General features: G+C 60.4%; 1 protein-coding gene across 3 annotated transcripts in view; it reads right to left on the bottom strand.

The window, feature by feature from the left end:
• Positions 1-1,594: 1,594 nt before the first annotated feature.
• Positions 1,595-24,301, bottom strand: part of PLXNA1 (plexin A1) — a 53,955-nt gene continuing 31,248 nt past the window's right edge. For 2 of the 3 annotated variants that reach the window (XM_064274785.1, XM_064274787.1), the window contains 20 exons: positions 24,015-24,166; positions 23,794-23,914; positions 23,285-23,421; positions 21,977-22,144; positions 21,603-21,696; positions 20,848-21,087; positions 20,559-20,702; positions 19,958-20,192; positions 17,360-17,502; positions 16,135-16,391; positions 15,751-15,817; positions 11,324-11,470; positions 11,004-11,163; positions 9,748-9,851; positions 9,292-9,388; positions 8,882-9,072; positions 8,540-8,709; positions 6,975-7,187; positions 6,732-6,882; positions 1,595-4,905 (listed from right to left, as the gene is read on the bottom strand). In XM_064274785.1, the coding sequence (XP_064130855.1) occupies positions 4,810-4,905; positions 6,732-6,882; positions 6,975-7,187; positions 8,540-8,709; positions 8,882-9,072; positions 9,292-9,388; positions 9,748-9,851; positions 11,004-11,163; positions 11,324-11,470; positions 15,751-15,817; positions 16,135-16,391; positions 17,360-17,502; positions 19,958-20,192; positions 20,559-20,702; positions 20,848-21,087; positions 21,603-21,696; positions 21,977-22,144; positions 23,285-23,421; positions 23,794-23,914; positions 24,015-24,166 (3,087 nt within the window). In that variant the 3' untranslated portion in view covers positions 1,595-4,809. The remainder of the gene's footprint in view (positions 4,906-6,731; positions 6,883-6,974; positions 7,188-8,539; positions 8,710-8,881; positions 9,073-9,291; positions 9,389-9,747; positions 9,852-11,003; positions 11,164-11,323; positions 11,471-15,750; positions 15,818-16,134; positions 16,392-17,359; positions 17,503-19,957; positions 20,193-20,558; positions 20,703-20,847; positions 21,088-21,602; positions 21,697-21,976; positions 22,145-23,284; positions 23,422-23,793; positions 23,915-24,014; positions 24,167-24,301) is intronic. The other variant, XM_064274786.1, reaches the window with a different exon arrangement.

The following is a 24,301-nucleotide window of genomic DNA, read 5'->3' as shown; positions in this document are numbered from 1 at the left end:
CCCCACCTGCCCTGCCCTGATCAGCCTGGGTTCGCCAGTCGCTGCGCTGCCGAGTGCAGCAATCAGAGGGCAGCCTCCCGAGCACTCACAGGCAATTACGTTGATCACCGCAGGCTCCTGATTGCGCTCCCAGACGGCCGCCTGAATTGGGCTGGGGCTGGGTGCAGGCGGGGTAATTGAGGCAAAGCTGATTGGGCCGAAAGGCTGGCAGGGCCTGAGCCATGAGAGCAGGCCACGTCACACCCCAAATGGGGCGCATTTGCTAAATTTGTTTCCGATGCAATTTCATGGTGATTACACTGATTTCTCTTTAGTAATTGAGCCTGGCGCTTAGCTCAGTGCCTGTGGCCCGGTTGTGAGGAAGGCCTTGTCTGAGCAGCAGGTACTGTCAGAGCCTTTGGATGGGGTTTGGGAGACAGGCTGGATGGGAGAACGGCATGTTGACTCGGGGACCCTTGGGCCTCTCTCCTGGTATCCGCCGACCTGGGGGTCTGGATGGGCCTACAGCCTCTCTGTCCTCGGCTCCATCATCTGTACGTTGGAGACAACCTTAGCCCGCACCTCACAGGATGGCGGGGTCTCAGTGAGCTAAGCTACTGCTGAGTTCGGCGGGGGCGGAACACACCTAGTGCATATTCAATATCATCGCATCACCCTCTGGGGTCTGCCTGGGGCACAGGCAGCATCACACCTCTCAAGTTAACACTTGCCCTCCATCTCATCTGGCCGCCACACCTGCCCTTCAGGGTTGGGGGGCCGGCCCTTCATGCCACTGGAGGAAACAGGGCCAGAGACACAGGACCACCTGCCCAAAGCCACACAGTCTTCATACAAGATTTATGAGACTGAGCAGCAGGTCTGTGCTGGAAACGGCTTTGAGGAAAATGTAAGCCAGCATCTCCCTCACTAGGTTCCTAGCTTAAGGTTCCCCACCAGCTAGGGCCCAGGAAACTCAACACCCCGCCCTGCTGTCCAGAGCCACATCTCCAGGCCATCGACTGCGCCAGTACTCTGTTCCAGGATCCTCTGTTCCCCAGTCTGCATTTTGAAAGATCCCCAGATAGTCCTGCCCCACATACAGTCACGTGAGAGCCACTGCTGAGCCATCTGAAGCCTACTGCGCATGACCTTCACCTCAGACTTTAAATGGTGCACAGGCTGGAGCACCCCAGAACCCACAAGAATCTCTGGGGTGGGGCTCAGCGTGGCTATTTTGTCCCAAGTGTGACACTGCTGGGGTCGAGTACCCTTGGCATGCCCGTCTCCACGCCCAGCCCATGGAGGCTGGTTATGCAATCACCTGGGGGAGAGCTGTTAAAAACAGTCATGGGGAGCCCCGCCATGTCAGCACACCCAGGGCTCCCCACGAGGTCTGCAGGAGTCCCCGCGCCACACACCTCAGTCAGAGGCTCTCCCTGCTCACGGAGCGCCACAGCCCCCCTCAAAGGTGTGACCCCAGTGTGGACATACCTGAGCCTTGCTGACCCCCTCCTTCTAGTACGCTATGCCCCGGCCCACCCCCTAGGCCCTTCCGGGCAAGGGGCCTTGCTCTGCCACCTCCCACTAGCCCACCCTGCAAGGAAAACCCAAGCCAGGCGCTGTAGCAAAAATGTTTAATCTCTCCATCATGTGTGTGTATTTACAAATACTAAATCTGAGGAACAGTAAAATAGGAAATAGCCGTGTATGTACACACTCTGAGGCCACATGCCCCGGCAGCCACGGCCACTGCCGTGAGAAACACTGCCGGGCTTGTCAGAGTGCAGACGCAGGGCCGCTCTGCTTGCGGATGGGAGTCTGCAGTGTTAAAGGACAGCTAATTGTGGACATCTTAAAAATATCTTCTCTCTCTAAATACATCTATTCTAGCTGTGTAGCACCAACGTGAGCCATCATGCCCCAAGCCAGGAGGGTCACCGAGGAGGCTCTCAAAAATGTCACTCCAGCAGGGCAGGGAAGGAAGCTTTGGTTCCTCGATGTCAACAGTCCCATGCCCACACGGGGCGGGGGGGTGCCAGCCAGTGCCATGCACCCCATCCCAGCCTGCTCCTTGGCAGCCCCAAACCCCAGGCCAAGGCTGGGAAGTGGTAGGGGCCGGTGACCTGGGTCAGGCTCTGGGGGTGCAAGGCAAGCTCGAGGTATATCAGGGCCTCCTCAGAGCCCTCAAGTTCCCAAACCGAGGGTGTGCTGTCTTCGGGGCACCCTGGAAGCACAGTCCAGGAAAGGAAGAGGGCCAGGCGGGGCCAGGATGCAGGAAGACACCCCAACGTCCCGTTGGCCCTCCTGCAGGGCGGACAGTAGCAGCAGTGTCGAGTGGGCCAGGGTGTCACCTGAACAGCACCTCCACTGTGGCCTGCAGGGCACTTGCCCACCGCTGATGTACGCTCCGCTCAATCCCGCTCCCTCAGGACCCTCTCCCAGACCAAAGGCCAGAGCCCCACCCAGAAGAGGCAGGAAGGCTGTGGGGATTAATGACAGAGGAACCTGACCCTGATTCCCCCTGAGGGTGTGGGCCAGGGAGGGTGCCTGAGGCCTGCTGAACTGGGAGACGTTTTGTTCAGAATCAGCTTTTTCAACGTGTATGTAAACAGATACTGCTAAAGTGCTTGCGGCTTGACACGAGTGTGTGCTCCAGGACCCGAGTCCCCAACAGCGCCTCTGCAGGGAGGCCCACGTGGACAAGGTCAGCTGGGCAGGGTCCCCACCCCTCAGCGTGAAACTTCGGCAGGGAGGGAATCGGGATGGGCTCTCGGGGGGGAGCCTGGGGAAGCCCAACCTGACCGAGGTGGAACTGGAAGCACAGGTGGCTTTGCGCTAAGCCAGCATCCAGGGAAGACCTTTATGGGAAAATGAGAATCTGACTATGGCCTAGCCAGTGTCAGAGCAGGGGTGGGAGGTGCCCCAGGAATGGGGCTCCCAGCCAAAGGCAGGGGGAGCGGAAACTGAGCCCCCAGGCTGCGTGGTCTCCGGGAGCCTGGCTCTGCTCTGGCCCGCAATGACAGAGAGTCTGCATCGCCCCACAGGCTGGGGCCGGCCAGAGCTGGAGCAACGGAAGTCCTGTGCCTGCTGCAGGCCCCGGGGGGCCCGGGCACCCCATCTCCCTCCTGTATGAGGAGTTCCTGGATGGCTCCCGTCTGACCTGGTGTGGCTGCTGGCGCCCGTGCTCAGGACAGGCTGCGTGTGGCAGCCTGGGGGTGCTCTTCCGCTGGGCTGGGCCGAGGGCAGGCTGGCCCGGACACAGTTAGCTGTCCCTTAAAGTCATGGGGTCTTTAGTACCATCGGAGTGAACTCGAAAGGGGCGGCCGCTTATTTGCTTTCACAAGTGACTAATTAATTAAAAAACATAAAAAAGGTCTAACAACCTCTAGTACCAACACTTGCAGGTTTAAAAAGATCAACTCAGACTAAACGCTAGGACAGTCATGCAGTCACCCACGGGCTCACGCTGCACGCGTGGGCGGCAGGAAGGAGTCCCCCTCGGTATGGTGAGGCACACGGTGGTGTGGTCCAGGCAGAGGACCCCCTAGGGGGCAGCTCTGCCACCTCCCTGGACCATTTGGTATTCTTCCTACTGCCCTAAAGTTCTTGTTCTCGATGGTCTGTCAAACTTCTCTTCCTCCGGTGACTGTACACGCCCCACTGGGGCTGAAAGCGGGAACCACATGTGAATATATACATATATACATGTACAAGTCTTTCATTAAAAACGAGTCCATTCTTGCTCACTGGGGTGAGAGTGGGTAGAAGCTGGTTTGCAGTCCCTCTGCTCACTGGCCTCCGGTCCCCAAGCCCACCAACACCCAGGCCAGGGTGTGGCTGAGGGTCCTGGCCACTGCTCTCATTGCTTACGCAGTCAGCAGGATTTCTTTCCGCCTAAAAAAACTACAGTCCCCAGATATCCCACCACCCCACTGAGGTGCCGGATGCCACTGAGATGCCAGGCTGGAAGCCACTGGAGGGGGGACGTTGGGAGGGGGGGACAGAGGGAGGCAGAGAAAAGATGGGGACCAGAGAGACAGAGGTGAGCAAGGAGGAGTGGGGGGCCCTGCCCCAAGAAGCTCGGTGGCCTGGGAGAGCACACACACCCTCCCAGGCAGCTGGGGCCTGGCTTGGGAGCAATAAATAATAAGCGTGCACACTGGGACCTGGACGGAGCCCGGGCCTGAGTGGCTTCCAGAGGCGCAGCCCTGAGGACATACAGAGTTCCAGAACCCAGCCTGAGGCCACAGGGGCTACGAAGCCCCTGGGAAGCCCCTCCACAGGAGGGGAGGCTGGAGGGTGCCTCTCTCAGCAGGGGATACAGCCTGGCCTGCAGGAGCACGCGGTGAATCAGTGGCGTGACAGGCCCAGCAGCCCTGACACATCCTGACCCAGCCCCGGCCCTCAGCCTCTCCCTCAGCTGCCAACCAGGCCCAAGCACCCAGACTTAGCCCATGGGTAGGGCCACAGCCACAGAGGCAGTGCTGGGTCAGCTCCAGGAGGGCTCTGGCCTTGCCTTCACCCTCTGTCCCCCACAAACTCAACCGGGCAGCTCTCACCAGGCAGCAAGCCCACCGCTCGTGCCCCCTCCCTGGTGCAGACACAGACAAAGCCTACTCCGTGCTGGGCAGGGCGTGGAGGGGCCGGAGGACTTGGTCCACGGAGAGACGAGGTCAGCTTCACAGAGTCCCACAGTCCGGGGGCTCTGAGTGCCACTGAACACTCCAGAGACGAGGACTAAGGGACCACAACGGGGCCTCCCAGCCCTGGCCTAGCCTGCTGGCTCCATGCTACCTGTCCCCACCCTAAGCAAAGACGCTGGCTGCTGCCTCAGCTGCTCAGGGACATGGTGTCCACCACCTGCTCCAGCTTGCTCCGGAGCCGCTGCCGCCGTGCCTGCTCATCCTTCTCCAGGGCCACGAGGATCTGGGGGGGGAAGGGCGTGGGTGGGTGTTGCTAGGCTGTCCAGGGCCACCCACTCACTGCATGGCAGGAGGCATTCTAAAAGGCACGAGCACCCAAGGCCACACAGGAGGGTGGGCTGTGCTTTGGTACCTGGCTGCTGGGCAGCTCATTTCTGCCCCCACACCCTATGCCAGGGGCATGGCCATGGCTAGCAGGAGCTTAGACAGATTCCAAGGCTTTATTCCTTCAATTATGAACCAAAGGATCTAGTGTGGTGAAGGGGATCTGGTGTGGCAAAGGGGCCCCACCCAGGTCACCATCCTGCCCGTGTCTCCCCCGACCCCACCCCAAGCAGATGGCCCAGTGAAGGCCCCAACCCCATCTCACTTGGACTTGAGCAGGCCGCTGCCCCGTCCCTGTACCCCATTCTCATTCCAATGCACATGGGATCTCAGGCTCCTCCCAGGCCAGTCACAGCCCCTCCTGGCTTGCAGCTCAGACTTTCCTTCCTATTTCCCCAGGGCAGCAAGCAGACCCGTCATGGTAGGTTGCAGGGTGGCCACCTGCTCCTATCTCCTCCTTGGGACAGGGCTTAGAGCCACCCTTGCTCACACACCCTCTCCCCCATGCTCTCCTAGTCGATCCTTCGAGCATGTGCCACACGGTCACCTCTCTTGACCCTGTCCACCCCCCAGTCCCACCAAGGTCACTGTGACCTTTGTACCTGTTCCTCACCCTCCCACCGTGTCTGCCCTGACTGCTTCTGTTCCTGACTGTGCACTTCTTCCTACCTTCCTACCCTCCTCCCAAGCCCCTGGACACCCCCTTCCTGTTGCCTTAGTTAGCCACCCCCGCCCCGCCTTGCAGCATTGTTGCCTGGGATGCTCAGGCCTATCCTCGCCCCCTCTGCTGACACTCACTTCCTATGCTAGCCGCCAGCCTCACAACACCACAGCCCTTGTGACCAGGTGGCCTCCAAACGCTGAGCTTCAGCCTGCACTTCCACCCTTCAAACCTGAACGTCCCGAAGCTGAGCCTGACCCCTCAGACCTGCCCCTCTGCAGTTCCCCACCTGCGCTCAAGGCACCTCCATGTCTCCAGCTGCTCGGGCTGAAAGTTGGCTCCGTGCCCACATCCAGCCAGGCTGGCAGGCCCTGGCAGCTCTCCCTCTAGCACACTGGAATGTCCTCCCTGCCTGGCTGCGCCCAAAGTCCATACTGGCCTGCTCCCCTCACCCCCGGCACCCATCAGTCAGGCCACGTCCTTTCTCTTCCCAAACCCTCACTGACACTCACGCCTCACCCGAGAAAACATTCGGTTCCTCCTAGGCCTGCTGGCCTGGTGCTCAACCGCAACCTCAACCGTGCGTGTCTCTGGCCCTCGCCCATACAGCCCTCCCGTCAGGCCTCTGCTCTCTGGTGCCTCTACCCGTGCAAATGACAGGGAGACTCCCTAGGGCCCTCTCCAAGTCGGGAAAGACAGGGGAAAGGGCCAGCCAAGGAAGAGCCTCAGGCCCAGCTGGGAGACTTCTGTCTGGACCGGCTCAGAGAACTGTCACCCACCACAACCTCCCTTCCAGAGACCCTGCAACCAAACCTCCCTGGCCCAGCCCCTGGCTACCAGGAGAGGCACGCTGCACCGACCTGGCCCCGCATCGCCCAGCCATTTCAGAACAGCCCCTTCTCAGTCAGAATGGCCAGAGGCAAAACCAGGGTGCCTGGGAACCCTGACAGACAATGGGAACTGGCAGGGTGGGGGTAGCAGAGGGCCCGAGACCGGGTGGGCTGAGGCCGGTGGCACCCATATCCACTTCCCCAGCACAAGGGCCCCCCGCCAGCGAGGCTCACCTCGTCCTTATACTTGGTGATGTAGGAATAGATCTCGTGCAAAGCGCTCATGCTGTTGAACTGGCTTAGGTGCAGCCTTGACTGCTCGGCCAGGTAGGCGCTCATGTCCTGGTCGCTGATGGCCGGCATCTTGGCGATGTCGGCATAGTACCTGCGGGTGGCCAGAGGGGGTGTAATTCGGCCGCTGCCTGCCCCACCACTACTCCACCCCATCCCCACACCGCACCCCCCACACCCCCACACCTCTCCACCCAGCTCTTGTAGTTGGGGATGTCCTTGGCGTAGAGCAGCTTGTTGGAGGGCGAGTCCTTGCCCAGCTTGTGCTCGGACGTGGAACAGGAGTCCATGAAGGTCTGGGCCACCACCGAGAGACAGGCGTCCGTGATGCTGCTCTTATGGATGTCGAACACGAACTGTGGGTTCTTGATGACGTTCACCCAGAAGCGCAGAGGCAGGCTGTGGGCAGGGTGGCCCAGTCAGGGCCATCTGGGTGCCGCCCGGCCCACGCCTCAGGCCAGGTCACTCGGGGTAGGGCAGCTGTCCCCACCAGGGCGAGACCCCACCGTCGGGGCTCAGCCTCCCCTTCTCACGATGTGGGGAAGGGGTCAGCCCATGACCTCGGGGTCCTGCTGACTCTGATTTCAAACTGGCCATGGGTTCCCAGTGAGGACAGAGTCTTGAAGGCTGTCTCCTGCTGCCCAGCCACAGGCAGGCTGCCCTTACCACCCAGCCCACTGCCTGTCTCCCAGACATGACACACGCTCACACACACACACACACCATAACATGCAAACACACGGCAACACAGTCACGTACACAGTCATACACATGAACAGCCAAGTGCACACAGACACACGTGTACAGTCCCAAGCACATGGTTACACGCACACCCACATGTGCAGTCACAGACAGGCAGATGCAGAATCATACGTACAAGATCCTACACATTCACACGCACCAGGCCACAAACGCACGACCATGCTGACGTGGTCCTGAGAACATGGACATGCTCACACCTGGCCCAATGCAACAGAGGGACACACTCACACCTGCACAGAACACACAGAGAACACTCCACACCTGCACAGCACACCCAAAGCACACACTCACACCTGACATACACAAATTCACACCTGCACAGCAGAGGACACACTTGTATACACATGAAGGACACATTCACACCCACACAACACAGATGCACTCAAACGCATACACAGAAGACACAGAGAACATACACCCACACAGAGGGTGCACTCACACTCCCACACAGAGAATACACCCAAACCCACCCACACAAGGAAAATGCACTCACACATACACACGTGGAAGACACAGAGAATGCACTCACACCCGTGGAAGACACACACACACAAAGGACACACTCACCCCCCACACAGACACCTCCACACACAGAGAACACACTCACCCCTGCACACAGAGAACACATCCCTACACAGAGGACACACCTCTGCACACACGGAGGACACACCCTGTGCGCACACACACACAGCACAGCGGGCACACTCACCCCCGCACACAGAGGACACACACGCCCCCGCGCACGCACACACAGAGAACACACTCCAGTGCACGCACACACAGAGGACACTCATCTCTACGCGCACACACACACACCCAGCACACACACAGAGGACACTCACCCCCATATGCGTGCGCGCACACACAGAGGAAACTCACCCCCGCATGCGCGCAGACACCCCCGCACGCACGCACACAGAGGACACACACCTCTGTGCGCACAGAGAAGACACATTCACACCCGCCCAGAGTCCCTGTTCCCCAGGTACCAGTTGCTCTTCCAGGTGTGCCGCACATCGGCGTCGTGGATCTGGTGCTTGTCAGCCTGCTCGTCCAGGAAGTCGAACATGTACTTGATGGCCAGCGGCAGGGCGCTGCCCCGGTGGGCCGTGCTGAAGATGGTCTCGAACAAGTCATCCACAAACTTCTGCAGCGTGCCCTGGGGCAGCAAGCAGCACAGCTCCAGGCTCCACCACACCACCAGTCCCTTCCTGCACACCTGGAACCCCACCTCCCTGCGCCGCTGGCGTGGGGAAGGGGAAGGACCAGGGGCTTTGCTCCAACAACATCTGTCTTGTCCCTGCACGCCCGTGGGACCCCCCAGGGCCCACCTTGGTGGCCAGCAGCCGTGTCAGGTAAATCTCAGAGACCATCTTGCTGCCGCGGTCACCCTCACGTTGGTCCAGGTGGTCGTGGTTCTTCACCAGGTGCCAGAGCTTGGTGCCACTCTCCAGGTCAGGTGTGATCATGGGCGTGCGTGAGCGCAGGCTGTCAGGGCTGCTGGCCGTGCGCAGCATGCTCTCTGCAGGCACACGCCTGTCAGCACCCCGTCAGCCCCACTCACCAGGCACCCCACCAGAAACATCGGGGGCACCACCTCTCCAGGCCCCATGCCCAAGTGACAGGCCCTGATGAGGCCCCCGTACAGGCCAGCACTGAAGGGGCTCCAGGGAAGCGAACTGAGAGCAGAAATGCACGAAGAGGAGACACCCTGCGTCCCCCACGCCGGCCCACCACTCACCGTATCTGCTGAGGGACTTGGTGAAGGTGGAGGAGTTGGAGATGTTGTAGGCAGATGTCTGCTTGGGCACCAGAGCCACTGAGGAGCCGTCTGTCACCTGGGTGCAGAAGGCCAGAAGACACCACCACTGACCCCCGCCCACGCAGACAGTAGTCATGGAGCAGCCCCAGTTCTTTCCGGGTTTGTATCCCTAACATCCCTGCCCCACTCTGAGCCTCAGTTTCCCCATCGGTAGACTCCAGGCTGTTGGGACGATGTCAGGATGATGCCAAGATAGTCCACACATGTGATTTCTGGGCCTTCTCCCCCACCTTCACCTGGTGTCAATGAGGCTCAGCCAGAACCCAGCAGCAGAGCTGGCTGGAGTCCTCGTACTGCTCCTCGCCTTGCTCCGGACCCCCAAGGGAGGAGAGGCCCTGGGAAGAGAGCCCGCTGGGCTGCTGGCGGGGCAGTCACCTGGTAGTGGGCCAGTGTGTTCAGCCTCTTCCAGTCGTTGTCAATCTTGGTGGTGACGTCCTCGTCCTGCAGGATGATCCGTGCCATGCGGCCTTGGCGCCACTCTGCAGGGAGGGAGGAGAGCACTGCAAGGAGGAAGAAGGGTGCCGTGGGGAAGGAGGAGGGCACCGTGGGGATGGAGAGCACCAAGGGGAGGGAAGAGGGTGCTGCGGTGAGGGAGAGGGGTGCCGCGGGGAGGGAAGGGGGTGCAGTGGGGAGGAAGGAAGGCACCACAGGGATGGAGAGCACCACAGGGATGGAGAGCACCACAGGGATGGAGAGCACCACGGGGAGGGAAGAGAGCACTGCGGGGGGGGAGGGTGCTGTGGGGAGGGGGAGCACGACGGGGAGAGGGAAGAGGGCACCGCGGGGAGGAAGAAGGGCACTGTGGGGGGAGGAGTAAGGTGCCATGGGGAGGGAGGAAGGCGCTGTGAGGCAGGCGGAGAAAGGCACTGCTGGGTGGGAGGAGGGCGCTGGAGGCAGGGAGGAGGGCACTGCACTGTTGTGGGGGGAGGAGGGCAGGGCACGTGGGGAAGGGCTTCGGGCACCACAGCAAGGAGGGACCAGGAGGTCCTGCCTCCAAGCAGCCCAGGCTTCAACACAGAGCCTGAGATGTCCTGTGCCAGACCACCTGGCATGGGGATGTGCTGCTCCCTCTGCTCCAACCTCTCCCCGCCCTGTCTTGCTCCCTACCCTCCCCCTGAGAGCAGCCAGCCCCCTTTGGGGGAGCACCCTGCAGGCCTGGCCTCCAGGCCCATGTCTCAGCCTGGCACTCTCAGTATCTATCCACGTCTACACTGGACTCCAGAACCTGGCCCCCAAACCTGCTTCTCCTCCTCCTCCAGCATCCTGGCTGGGCAGAAGGCACCTCCATCTGTCCCACCACTAGAGCTGGGAGCACTCTCTCCCAGCTATGACAGTCCTCTGCCTCCAGGTGTCTCTGCAAACTCCACAGTAATTCTGGAGACTGCCCTGCCCGCCCCATCCTCACCAGGCTGCCTCCCCAAAGCCGGGAAGCAGCTTCTAAGCTGCGTCCCTGCTTCCACTCTCAGCCCCAGGCCCCACTGTCCCGGCCAGGCTCTGTGCTGCTGCCCTGCCCAGTTGGTCGCCTGCAGCTCAGATGTGCCCTGGTGCCGGCTCTGCCCCGGGCCCCTGCACACACAGCCCAAAGCCCTCGTCAGGGTGCCCAGTCCCCTGCAGCCCCTTGCCTAGCTCACCCAGGTCCATGTCCCCAGCCTTGGGCCGCTGGGAGTAGGGCACCCCCTTGTAAACGGCGTCCAGCAGCTTTTCCTTGACCTGCGTCACCGTGTCACAGTTCAACCCCTTCACCGGCACCTCGGGCGCGTTCTCGTTCTCGGGGTTCACACAGTTGAGGGTCTGTAGGTGGAGAAAGATGGCACCATCAGCCCTCAGGTCACCATATCCCTGCCAGCCCAGCAGGGCCCACTGGGGCTCCACAGAAGGGTTGGCGATCCCGCCGCAGTGCCCACCAGGCAAGAAGGAGGGGCTGGGGGTGGGAAGTGGTGGCGGTGCTCACCAGCGTCTTGTAGTCGATCTGCTGGCGGATGAGTTTGTCCTCACTCAGCGAGTAGCGGGCCTCACCCGTGATGGCGTCAATGGGGCCCTTCTCCATCTGCTGCTTGATGGCGCAGTACAGCATGAACAGCGGTTCCCCCGCGCACTCCTGGGATGCAGGACGGCTGTCAGGCTGTGGCACCAACATCCGCCACCCCGCGAAGGCATCAGCCACTCCCATGCTGCCTGAACTTTCCCCAGGCAAGGGGAGACATGGAAATGCCCAAATTCTCTTCAAGAGGCAAGTATAACACTATTTTCAAAACCACACAATACTGGGCAAAAGTAATAGCCACCACAGACCAATCTCCCTCAATAAATATTGATCCAACCCCTCACAGCTGCTCTTCCTATGACCCGGAAGCCTCTCCTCGCAGGTCTCCACTGGCCCTTCAAGATTCGACCCAGTCGCCCTTCTCAGAAGGCCTTCCCTTGACCGCCTAGCCACGCAGCTGCCCTCCCTACAAAGCCATGGCATGCTGCTGTAACTCCCTGGCCCATCATGCCCCAAAATCATTGTGTTCACCACGACTGTTTGCTGCCCGTCTCCCCATCCAGAGCAGAAGCTGCCTGTGGGCCAAGGTGCATCTGTCGTGTTCACGTGCTTCCCTAGCATCCATGTCACCGCAGTGCAGAGTGCCACCTGCCCAGAGTGCCGCTGGTCGTGGCTGTCATGCCTGCCCCCGGGCCCTGGGCTACGGTGTCCCCTGCCCACATGAGCCCCGGCCCTGGGTACAGGAGGGCCTCTGCAGCAAGCCCTTCCCAGTCCTGGCAGACAAACCTTCTTTGGTGCAGAGTGCTGCACTGCCCCTATAACCAGATGCTACGGGCCCCTTGTTAGCATCTGCAGTAATCAAAGACACAGCTGCTAAAGAGCAGCCGTAAGCATAGATCATCCCAAGACCTTCAACAACACGCCTGTCTTTGAAATTATGTTTCATTTGCAAACTTGGCTTCATTAAGTGGGTCAGGAGGAGAGAAGGGGGAGTGGGTTAGGGCCCGGAGCCATTAATAGCTGCCTCTTCCCAGAAACACCATTAGAGAGAGGTGGGGGAGAAGATCCCTCCAGGGCCTCAAAGAGCAAACACCTGCCCTAAGGTGCCAAGGCCTGGCCCTTGCAAGAGGTAGAAAGGCACATAGCTGCATCTCTCCAGGTCAGAGAGGTAAGGTCATTGGCCCAAGGTCACAAAGTGAATGAATGGAGAAGCCGGGATTCAAACCCAGATCTGTCTGACTTCAAAGCCAAGTGTCATCAGAGAGCCTCCAGGTCTGCCAGTGGGCGGTTCACTCCTGCCCTGAAGCACCCCCCTCTCCCAGCCACCCCCACCTTTTCTTCTATGGGGCCTCCCCAAATGGTGAGGTCAAGAGTCAAGAAGGCCCAGGACCTAAGAGCCCAGTTCAGCCAGTGCTCTCACTGGACCCAGTGATGAGGGAGGAGAGGTGGCCTCGTAGGCTCCTGAGGGCTCCATCCAGCCATAATGTGTGGGCACTACCTGAGGACAGTGCTGCATCTCAGCAAAAGACCAGCACAATGCAACAACTTGACACGCAATGCCAGGGCACATACTTCTTCACTTCGGAAAATTGAGTTAGATCCCTGCCTCACACCACACACAAACAAAACTCATTTCTCAGCATAACCCAAGAACTCAGGAAGACAAGATAGAAAGTTCTTATTAAAAAAACTCCTGTAACCCATTGAAAGAAATAGCCCTGAAAGAACGGACAAAGAATAAAAATAAACCATTCAAAAAAAAATACAGGCGGCTAATCAAATGTATGAAAAGATGCTCAACTGATTATCAAAGAAATGCAAATCAAAGCACCAAGCTATCAATTTGCACTTAACAAACCGGCAAAGATGGAAAAGATAAGCAAGTACTTAACAAAGGCATGAGTAAATGACAAACACTGTTAGCAGGAATACAAACGAATGGTATGCAACCTTTTTTTGCAAAAGAGTTGGGCGGCATACATCACAATTACGGAGGAGCATGACTGATCACCTGCAATCGCCCTTCTGGAAATCCACTAGAGCAGCTCAGCAGAGAATGCCCACTGCATCACAGTGGGCTGAGGACTGCTCCTGGTGGGGACCACACTCCTGACACCTGCTGGCAGTGCAAGAGTCTTCCATGACCACACCACAGAACATTACTCAGCTGTCAAAAAGACCCGGGCGAGCACAAAGAACATGCCGCAACCCTGCCAAGAGCTGGCGTGGGAGGCAGGGCTGGTGAAAAGCGTGTCGTATTAAGATAAGCCAAAACCCTGCCCCGAGAAAAAGCACAGCTCACTGATTCCTTCTTAATGTTAAACCATACTCTGCCTAGAGACAGCTGTTTCAGTTCCAAAGCCAGTCTGGAGAACACACCCCAAATCACTAATGGTAATTACCTGCAGAACCAGGGGACCTCACCCCTTCACACCCACTTCTGTGTGTTAAAATGAACTTGGATTACTTTCTAGTTACATTGTTTGTTTCCAAAGAAAGGAAACAATTTAAAAAAAAAACCAAAATTGGTCTTTTAAAAACACCATATGACAAAAAGAAGCCTGTGGCCAGTTATGAGAACGGCCCCCAAAGCCATCCAGGGAACCCACCTGGGTGGGAAACACCGCTCCCTTCCAAGGCACTGTAATGAGAGGCCAGGTCCTTCTTGGCGGGGGGGAGGGGGCCACAGTTCATCCCAGCACGCCCCCCCCCCCGCCTGACCTGGGCAATGTTCTCCAGTCCAGCATCTGTGTCCTCCTCTGTCACGAGGGTCAGAAAAGAATTCCGAGTCAGGGAATAGCCTGAGATTTAGACCTGCTCAAAGCCTTCAGTGGGAATCACTGAGAACAGGGGTCGGAGTGGCTTCAAGGCCCTCAAATTCTGACTTCGACCCTCCTCCATACATGCTCCACTCCTGCCCACACGGGGCCCCCTCAGTTCCCGTCCCCACGCCCCTATCCACTCCTCCTCCTGGAAGCAGCCGCCTGCAGGGCCGGACGGCAGCTCCTTGGACAGTGCCGCCTAATCCCGCCCTCTCTGCTAGGAGCCCCTTCCAGCCAGGCCATACCTGCCTCCCAGGCCACCTAGCATTACAGAACACAGACTTGTTGAATTGATCCCACTCCTCTGCATGTGGCTGTAGAAGGTCAGGGCCAGAAAGGGACTGTCACACTGAACCAGTGCATGCCCGGCCTCGGCGCTCAGACACCTGGCTCCAGGCTCTCCTTGTTACCTATGGCACACGACTAACAAGGACGTGGTGAGCTACCTGGTCTTCACAGAAGTGCACTTTCACAGGACGTGCACAGCTGAACTGTTGGTCACCAGCTCTGATGACAAGGGCTGTCACTTATTGGGACATCACTTGCACAGCCTCACAGGGAACACCAAGGCTCTTGCTCACTGTCCCTCTCGCCCGCTCTGCCCACTCTGGGGCCTCTGCGCTCCCTTTCCCTCTGCCTGGGATGCTCTTCCCTTGCTCCTGCCTGGCTCACACCTTCTCTCCCTCAGACCTCGCTCAATCCCACCCTCCCTGGCCACCACTACGCAGCCCCCTCAACACTCCCCACTTGCACAGCTTGCTCTTTTCAGAAGAGAAAATCAAGGAAGGAGTCACACAGTCAAGCAGCTGCCAGCTCTAGCCCCTCCCCAGACACGCTCGGCACTGCCTCAGTTACCCAACCCTCCAATAACACACAGGGCGCAGCACACACTGGGCTTCAGGCTGAGCGCCACCACACCCCCCTCACAAGGACATGCGCCCAGTATGCCATGCCTTCTGATGATCCAAAAGAAGCCAAAGATCTGGAATTTTCTGTGTGGTCTCCCAAAGTGTAGGCAGCCAACCAATTCACACTAAGTGTAGCCCAAACCAAACTCCCCTGGACCCACATTCAGCCTGGGGGCGGCCAGCATACACGCTCTACCTGAACCCCATTCTAAGGCTGGTCACCAGGCGGGGGCTGGGCAGGGCTGTCAGAGAGAGCCCTTGGCACCCAACTGTCCCACAATGGATGGCAGACAGGAACCCCTCTGAGCCTCCCCCTGTCCAGGCCCAGCCCAGCACTAGGTGAGGCCCAGTGGCCCTTCTCCTTCCCAGTCATGGGGACAACGCAGTGCCCCAGACCACCCCTACAGAGCTGAGTGCCCACACGGCCTCACTAGGCTGTGAGAACGAACCTCCTGAGGAAGCGAAACAGGGAGGGGAAGGACAATCGCCTTCAGGGAGCTCACGCTGGGCCACCCACCCTGAGCCAGACTCTCAGGTGGCATTCTGTCAGCTCTCTGCACGATTTTACTCTGTCCTTTACATCCCATTCTCAGAGTATCGCCCCTACAACACATTACCCCTCCTCCGGCTCCCCCATCTCCACCTGTCCATCCCCTTGGCCTACCTTAAGGAACTTGTATAAAAGGAAGGTGAACCAGTTGGTCAGCATCTTCTCCGCCACTGACTCAGTCCTAGCGGGGAAGACCCAGTCAGGCCATGGAATGGCACCCCCTGCCCTCCACTCTCTTTCCATGCCTTTAAAGGCTGCCATGGAGACGGAGGCCCCAGCTCTCTGCCCCCAGAGCTGAGACCTCGGCCGGGAGAACTCAGAACAGCACTGAGTAGCTGGCCCCAGGCCAGGAGCACCATGGCATGTGGCCTATGTGCTGTGCCTTGTGGGTGCCCAGGACCTTGCAGGACTGTCCCCACTGCAAATGCTGCATCTGCAGCGCTCAGCTCAGGCCAGCCCACCCCCAGGACACCTGTAGGGCCGTTGCAGGGGGCTCACCGTCGCAGCAACAGCTTAGGGTGGTTCTTGCTCTCCAGGTTCTTCTCGATGAGGTCGGAGAGCAGCTGCTTGAGCACACCCGTGGCATACTCCATCTCACCCTGCAGGGCAGTCATGATGAGTGAGGCCACGTTGCCACGGTCACGCATAGAGAAGCTGCGCTGGGCCTCCAGCGTGCGGATGAAGGTCAGCAGGAAGTGCTTCTTGGTCAGCAGCTGCCCAAACAGTGTCAGCGACTTCTCCACGTTGGCCTGCACCTGCGATAACATCGGCCCACTCAGATGATGAGGCCAGCCTCAAGAGAGACAGGAGGGCAGGCTCCCATGCCAAGGAGCCTAAGGTACACAGGCAAGTAAGCACAGCATAGGCAGGGCCAGAGAGCAGGCCTCGAGGGCAGTGTGAGCACAGCTACCCAGAGCCCCAACCATCCTTCGCAGTGCAAACCCACTGCCAGTGGGACAGCTATGGCCCAATAGGGAATGTCATCAGGATGTGGGGAGGACACAGAGTGGGAGGGCCTGCTCCTGCCACTCTCTGCGTGATCGGCCCTTGACCAGCACCTCCCCCACACTGACCCAGACAGCTCAGAGGAAGCCTAACTCCTGGTGGTGGCAGTCAGTGCCCCTTTTTACTGGGTGCCAGGAGTACTCTCACAACGGCCACCACTGCAAACACCATCCTTCCCACTTCACAGACGTGGAGCTGAGGTCCAGAGAGGGGCAGGGGCCTGCCCAGGGCCCACAGCCTGGGGGTGGGCACAGGGGTGGAGCACAGGCACACTCGTCCCGGGTCTGTTCCCTCTCACCCACGCCAAGGCTCTTCCTCAAGGCTCATGCCGGGCCCACAGGAGAACAGGTGGCAGGCATCAGGTGCACACACAGTCACGAGCAAAGACAGACACAGCAACAGACACCAGAGAGAGCCGGCAGGAAGGAAAGGCAAGGACCACATCCAGGACACGGAGCCTCGTCACGGCACCCTCCCCCACTCCCAGGACCCAAGGCAGCCTGGGCCCTGGGCGGAGTTCCAGGAAAGGCCCCAAGCTCAGCTCAAGAGGGCAGCCCCCCCACCCACAGAGTCCTGCGCAGGCTCCTGGTATCAAAGGAGTGCCGATGCGGGGCCCTTAGCCAGAGAGTCCAGCGCAGCTGAGGAGACACCGATTCAGCCAGGAACAAAAGGCAGAAGCAGCCAGAGAGCCCACGTGCATTGCATGCCAGTATCCTACCTCCATCTCCTTGAGCACAGGGTGGTCCTCAATTCCGGGGAAGAGCACCCGCATGGCGTAGGTCCGGTAGTCAAGGAACGGGATACCTGAGCCGTCCAGGTCACTGGTCAGTTCATGGATGTCCGTCTGCAACTCTGCAAAGGCTGTGGGCCAGATGCTGGTCAGAACCTCACACCATGGTGAGCCAGCCCCTTGCACTAGCTCCTACACGTACTTGGGCTGAGCCCCTCACTGGTCATGTGACCTCAGAGACATTCTTGCATTTCCCTGGACCTCAGTTTCCCCAGCTCTAGCATGTGGGGAAGTCCCTTTGCCTCACTGGGTTACCACAGAAAAGGTGCCAGCACACAAGCCAGGCCCAATGGTGGCTTCCTACACCCCAGACACTGGCATTTGGGGGCAGAGCAGCAATAGCAGGCTGGCTCCTCCTGCGTCCCCTGAGTTCACATCTCCTCACTGGCACCCCTGTGGCTCAGCTGCCTGAGAAAAGATGGGCATAGATGGGTGGGGGAATGGTGGGCCCAGGACAGGGAGCCGTAGAGGTCCTCCCCAAACCTGCAGCGCCTCCGCACACCTGAGAGCGAGCACATGAGCCCAAGCCCCTCCCAGGCTGCCTGCTCCCAGGCCTGACAGGCATACCCAGATGGAGCATTCCAGAGCATTCCAGAGCCATGAGGTGTCAGCCCCGCAGCAGCCTGGGAACTCGCTATCTGATCGGGAGCCAGAGGAGCCGAGCAGTTCTGTGGAGATGTCTGGCAGGTTTAATTAAAAGCCGGAGCCTTTCATCTCCTGGGCACCGCTGCCAGGCGCTCGGTTATCTCCACCCAGCCAGGCCACACTGCCAGCCACTATGCCTGGCACTTGCACCGGCAGATAAAGGCTGTCAGGCCTGCAGCCTTGGCGGACATCCTCCTCACAGCTGAAGTCACTGTGGACCCCGGGGGTCCACCTTGCAGAATCCCCTTCCCACGCACTCTGGATCCCACCCCCGCCTGACCAGGACTGTCTGTGGTTCGGCAAGAGCGAGTACCGGCCAGCCTCTGGGCCACCCCCTCTTCCCCAAGGGGGCTCCTGGGCAAGGCACTCAGTGATTGAAGGCAGGGAGTCCTAGGAGAACCGCTGGGCCCTGATCCCAGCAGTGCTGACAGCAGCATGGTGCTGGTCAGTCAGCCATGAGGCCACTGTGTGCAGAGGCCAAGCCTGTCCTCAGGACAGGCCCACACTTTGCTCCTCTTCCTCACCCAGGACAGGGACAGCCCCCAGTCTCTGCCTCCATAAGCTGCAAGACTCAAGAAGCCAACATCTGTGCAAAGCCCAAAGCCACCCTGGCCCTCAGCAGCCCTCCACAGTGTCTGCGGTCACAACTGTCCTGCTCTTCAGATAAGGCTCAGAAGCTGCTGCAGGGTCAGCAGTGGCCCAACTAGACCTGAGGACAGTGGGATTGGGGCCACCAGTAGGAAGGGCTATGCCCACGAGACCTGACACCCAGGGAACAGGCCTGAAAAGATGGCTCGCCCAGCCCCATGTGGCCATCAGAGGGCCTTGCACAGGACTCGAAGCCAGCCTGGCAGAACCCTCACGCTGAGTGCCACCCCACTCCCTCCCCATCAAGTGGCTGCCAGGTGGTCGGACCTCTGCAGAGACCACCCTCCAGCCCCTACCCCAGCCAGCCACACTCCCAAGATGGAGCACAATCCTCGATGTCAGAAGAAGCCTGGCTTAATACAGCCTAGCCCCACAAGCCTCACTGTGATGCTGGGCTGGCCCCCGTGCTCACAGACACCCCACACCCCAGTGTGGGACTGGTGCCCTGGCCCACACCTCCCTAACTCACTTCCACCCACAGCTGAGCGGTCTGCAGCCCTTCCACCCAGGACCTAGCTGCCTCCTCTGGCACACGGCTGCCTGCCTCAGGTGGGGGCACCAGTCCAGGTCTTGCAGTAGGATTGGTTCAGTGATGACCCCGTGCCCTCATTGGCCTCGGCAAGGCCCCAGGACTGTCCCTCTTCACAGGGCTGATGAGCCCGCCGCTGTGGCTTCCGCTATGGGGAAGAGCCCACCAGAGAGTGAGGCACAGGGCAAGAGGAGCCAGGCAAACGCCTGCGGCCCCTGGGCCCCATGGGCCTGAGCCAAGACAGCTGGCACCACTGCTTAGAGAAGCCCCGGCCACTCTTGCCACGGAGCTGAACTCCTGCTGCTCACACCAAGAGTTACGCTGGAAACACACCTCACTTCAGAAGGGGCCATGGCCTGATTCCTCAGGGACAAAGGCCCCACCGACGGCACAGCCCAGCACCATCCCAAGAGCCTGAAGAGACGCTCGCACAAAGGCCCTGTCCTGCAAGGCGACTCTCTGCCACGGCTCACAGACCTGGTATGCGTCCCTTGCCCACCTCACAACACAGGAAGCAGGGTCTGTCAGCATGCCTGCTCTACAGGTGAGGAAAACAGGCACAACAAGTGGCCTGCCCACAGTCTCCCAGGGCTGTCCTAGCCAGCACACCACAGAAGTCACCGGCCAGGGCCACGCTACCACCACCAGGCACAGCCACTCCCTGGGGCCAGCCCCCACGAGTCCTGCCCCCCAGCCACACAGACCTTCCTTGCACTCGAGGGCCACGCGGGACTCGAGGTTGTCCATCTGTAACTGCAGCCGCTTGAGGGTGCGGTCGGCGTCACGGGACTTGCGCTTATAGGCGATGAGCACAGCCACAATGACGAGCAGCAGCAGACCCCCACCCCCGCCGATGCCCACGATGGCGGGCAGGGTCAGCAGGCTGTCCGAGTACACCTGCAGCACCCCCGGTGAGAACTCAAAGCCACCTGCCCGCACCTGCCAGGGGCGGAGGGAAACAGGCTCAGGACCACCACACTGCCCGCCCAGAGGTCCTCGAGACCCTACCCATGGGTGACGTTGGCGGGACACTGGGATGTGGGGCAGGCACTTAAGGGGGCTGGGTGGTGCTGGGCTCAGCCAAGGCTCAGGGGGCAAGCCAACCTATGTGAGTGCTCTGTGAGTGGTCTGATGGCCCAGTTCCAGGTGAGTGCAGAGTTAAAGCTTGGACACGAGCTGGAGTTCCCTGGGGGGCAGGGTTGGGAGGTCCACAGTGGGTGGATCACCACAGGCAGAGCTGGGCCAGGGCACAACTGGCCTGGGCATCAACCCCAGAGTGGAGGGACAGCAGGGACCTGGACGCACCGTGACTTTGTGCTGCCCCGTGAGGTTAGGTGACTCGCACAGCAGCTGCGTCTCCGACACAGTGAGCGCACAGGGCGTGGAGCCAATGAGCACTGTGTAGTTGAGCCTCAAGTTCCCAGGGGCTGGCGGCAGGAGGTTCCGGCCCTATATGGGGCGGAGGGTGGGGTGGGCAGAGGCCAGGCTGAGGTGGCACTGAGCCCAGACCCTTCTCTGACTCCAAGGGCCCTGTGGCCTCCACCCTACCACCTGCCTGGGCCGCGCTCCCGGCCCAGCACACTCTGGGGCCCACCTTGAGGATGAGGGGGGAGCTGGGCTTCAGCTCCAGCAGTCCCGTGGGACTGAGCGGCTCAAGCACGGGGTCGGGGTAGTAGACAAAGGCAGATGCGTTGAGCACCAGCAGGGCGCGCACGTTGTCCATGACGAAGCCCAGCTCTTCCGGCCGCTCGCCCAGCTCAGGCGGGGTCCGCAGTGGGTTGTCGATGGATGGGGCGAGGCACACCATGGTAGTGTCGTTGTACACCGTGCAGCTCTGGGGACATGCAAGGGGGTGCTGGGCCAGGCCGTGCTGCCCACACCACCCTGTCCACACCATCGCCACACCACCCATGCCAGGCAGACCACAGTAGGGTCACCATCAAAGCTAGGGGACAGGGTGCCTCCCAGTGCCTGAGACCCAGCCCTTGCTGGACTCCATGCCTGCCCCTTCAGAGAGGACAGGTCACCTTCTCCATAGCAGGGCCCACCTCCCAAGCCTGTGCCATGTGCCAAGGGCACAGACACCAGAGGCAAAGCACTTCTGAGGGGTGCTAGCCCCACAGAGTGGGGGTAAGGTAGACTGAATAGAGCAGCTCATTTGGGTGCAAGCCCAGGCCCAAAACACAGGGGACTGCACATGGGCCTCTCCGACCCACGGCCGTCAGCCACTGCCCTCTGTGGGGCCTCTCGGGGGGCCTGGGTGAGAGAAGCTGAGGAGCAAGCTGTGTGGACAGCCTCACAGGCAAAGGCCCGCAGACGACAGGCCAGCCAGCACTGATGAGCACTCACGTTCTCCCGCTCGACACCTCCGTACTTGGCCCGGATGCGGGGCTCACGGACAGTGGCCAGGTTGGTGCCCGTGACCGTCAAGAGGGTCCCCCCACTGCAAGATAAGGGCAGCAGTGAGTCATCAGAAGATGCTGTGAGCCCCTCCCACCAGAACCAGCACATATGGGCGAGGTCAGACCAATCCAGCCTCCCCAACAACAGCAGCAGACCAACACCTCTGCACAGGGCACTCGAGGCACAACCAGGCGGGGGTAGCTGAGGACAGGTGTGTTCAGGCCCCAGGAAAGGGACCCTGGGCTCAGCTCTGGTCCTCAGCAGCAAAGAACAGGGAGGCAGGTCAGGCCCGGGGCCTGTGCAGGTTGGGGCAGCCGCACCTGTTGATGCTCCACTCTGGGTCGATCCTCAGGACGGTGGGGTCCTCAGTGTAGTTGTACTGCACCTCGGGGTTGGTGAGCTGGGCACGGTTGATGTTGATGACGATGGGGGCGCTGCCAGGGCTCTGCCCAGGGGGTGTCAGGCACCGGATCTCCCGCGAGTTCCTCCTGGAAGAGCAGGAAAGAGGCACTCAGGGGAGGAAGACCTCCAGACGCTGTCATACACAGCAGGTGACCCAGGCCCAGCACCCCACCTCCCTGGGCCCACTGCCTCCTGGATGTGGAGTGCAAACCCCTCAAGTGGGCCCGGAGTGCCCTGCCCCACGGCCCCCACTACCCCATGCCATCCTGGCCTTCTGGGCTCTGCCAAACCAACCTGCCCCTGCCACCTCCCCCAGGCACACGACCCAGGCGGCCTCCCTCTCGGGCCACAGCACTACAAAAGGGGTCCTCCTGCCCACACTTGCTCCCACAGCACCCCCGTGTCCCCAGCCAGGCCCCTCAACCTCTCTGTAGCACCTGCCTGCCTGCCCATCAAGCACTGCCTCGCTGGCAGCTGGGCTCCCACAAGCCCTTGAGGCAGCACTGCAGGCGCCCATGGTGCCCAGAGATGATCGAGGGACAAGGCCTACGCCCAGCCTACTCTGAGGAGGGCCCAGTGTGGCACTTGGTGCCGATCCCCCTCCGCCTCAGCGCCCTTATCTGAAAGACAGGCTTAACTCTCATCTCGCTGGACCGCGAGGAGACCCTGTGAGGTAGCCTGGGTTGGGCAGTCCTCGGGGTCTCCCACACTGGAGTCTCCCTGCCTGTGGCCTGGCCGTAGCATCCCTGCCAGCCAGGTGGCCTTGCAGCGCAGCCCTGCAAACTCCACAGCCCAGCAAACACCGTGATTAGTGCTGATAAAACGTAATTACCACAGGGAAATATTTAAAGGGCCGTCTGTTATCACCCTAATCTAAAATTACCCACTTCAAATCTCAGATTTTTGTTAAGACTTCCTTTTTCCCTCAGTTTTTAAAAAAAAACTCTTACTGTGGTCCAAGATATTCCTCTACCCGTCCCCTGCCCTGGAAGGGAAGGACCAGGGCCCAGACAGCCAGCCCCTCCCACATGCCCCCTCTGCCCTTCCCGCTCCGGAGGTAGCCCCTGTCACCATGGGAACCTTCTCCCACCTCTGGGTTTCCATAGTGATCACCCCAGCCAGGCTCTCCACAGCCCCGTTTCCCTGGCAACGGCAGGGGGGCACATCGCCACGTGAGCCAGGAGGAGGTGCAGCCCGGCCCCCACACCTCACCCGCACCCCCATACCAGGAGAAGGAGCAGGGCCGGCCGCCGACAGACACCGCCACATCGCTGCCCGCATTCAGGTGGCTCCCCTCGATGCCGATCCAGGTGCCCCCAGAGAGAGGCCCACGGGCTGGGCTTACACGGTAAAAGGTTGGGGTCTGAAGCAAGAAGGAATCTGTTGGGGTTCCCAGGAAGCCCCACCCCTTTGGGGCCAGATGGGGTTAGAGTCTTGCACAGCCCACTGGGAGCCTAGGGCCTTCGGGCTGGTCACACAGCCCAAAGGAGCAGGCTCCGGTGGCCACAGAACTAGAGCTGGGCCTGAGATGAGGAGGCATGAGGCAAAAGGGGGCAGCACCCAGGTCCAAGGAAGAGCAGGAATAAAGATGTGGCTGGACAAGAGGGCCCCAAGGGAGGACGGGTAGCCCACTGCTGGCAGTGGCATGGCCCCTCCACCCAGACAAGACCCTAGCAGACCCCACCGCCAACCGGCATGCTGTCCCTCCCCCAATCTGGGCCCGAGGAGGGCTTACCACGAAGGTGAAGCGCTTGGGTGACAGGGCCCGGTAGTGGGGGGAGCAGTCTCGCACACACACCTCCACAAGGGCGTCGTGGCCACGCACCAGGCTGGCATCCCCAATCTCACAGACGATCCTGTAGACCACAGGTGGTTCAGTGGGCAGGCAGGCAGGGGGCCCACGCAGGCCAGTGGAGACCCCCACCCACCCCACTCACCTCCCCGCCCCACACTCACTGCTCGGCGCTGACGTACTCGCTCTCCACAGGGCTGCACAGCACCTTGCCCACGCGCACACCCAGCCGCACGTCCTCGAACTTGAGGCCCAGGTTCTCGCCCGTGATGGTGAGCCGTGTGCCCCCCTGCCTCGGGCCCGTCTCAGGGGACAGCTGCGGGAGGGCAGAAGCTGGGCCTGGCACCCGACCGAGGGCCCAGCCCTAGCTCGCCACCCACCCTGTGCTGAGGGAGGGCTGCCTGGGGATGACAGGGGTGTCCATTCCACTGGGGGCTGGTTGAGGGGTCAG

This window comes from Loxodonta africana, chromosome 22 (assembly GCF_030014295.1).
Source record: "Loxodonta africana isolate mLoxAfr1 chromosome 22, mLoxAfr1.hap2, whole genome shotgun sequence".
Lineage (NCBI taxonomy): Eukaryota > Metazoa > Chordata > Mammalia > Proboscidea > Elephantidae > Loxodonta > Loxodonta africana.
Note: the sequence above shows the minus strand (reverse complement) of the source record. Positions and strands in the feature narration are given on the sequence as shown.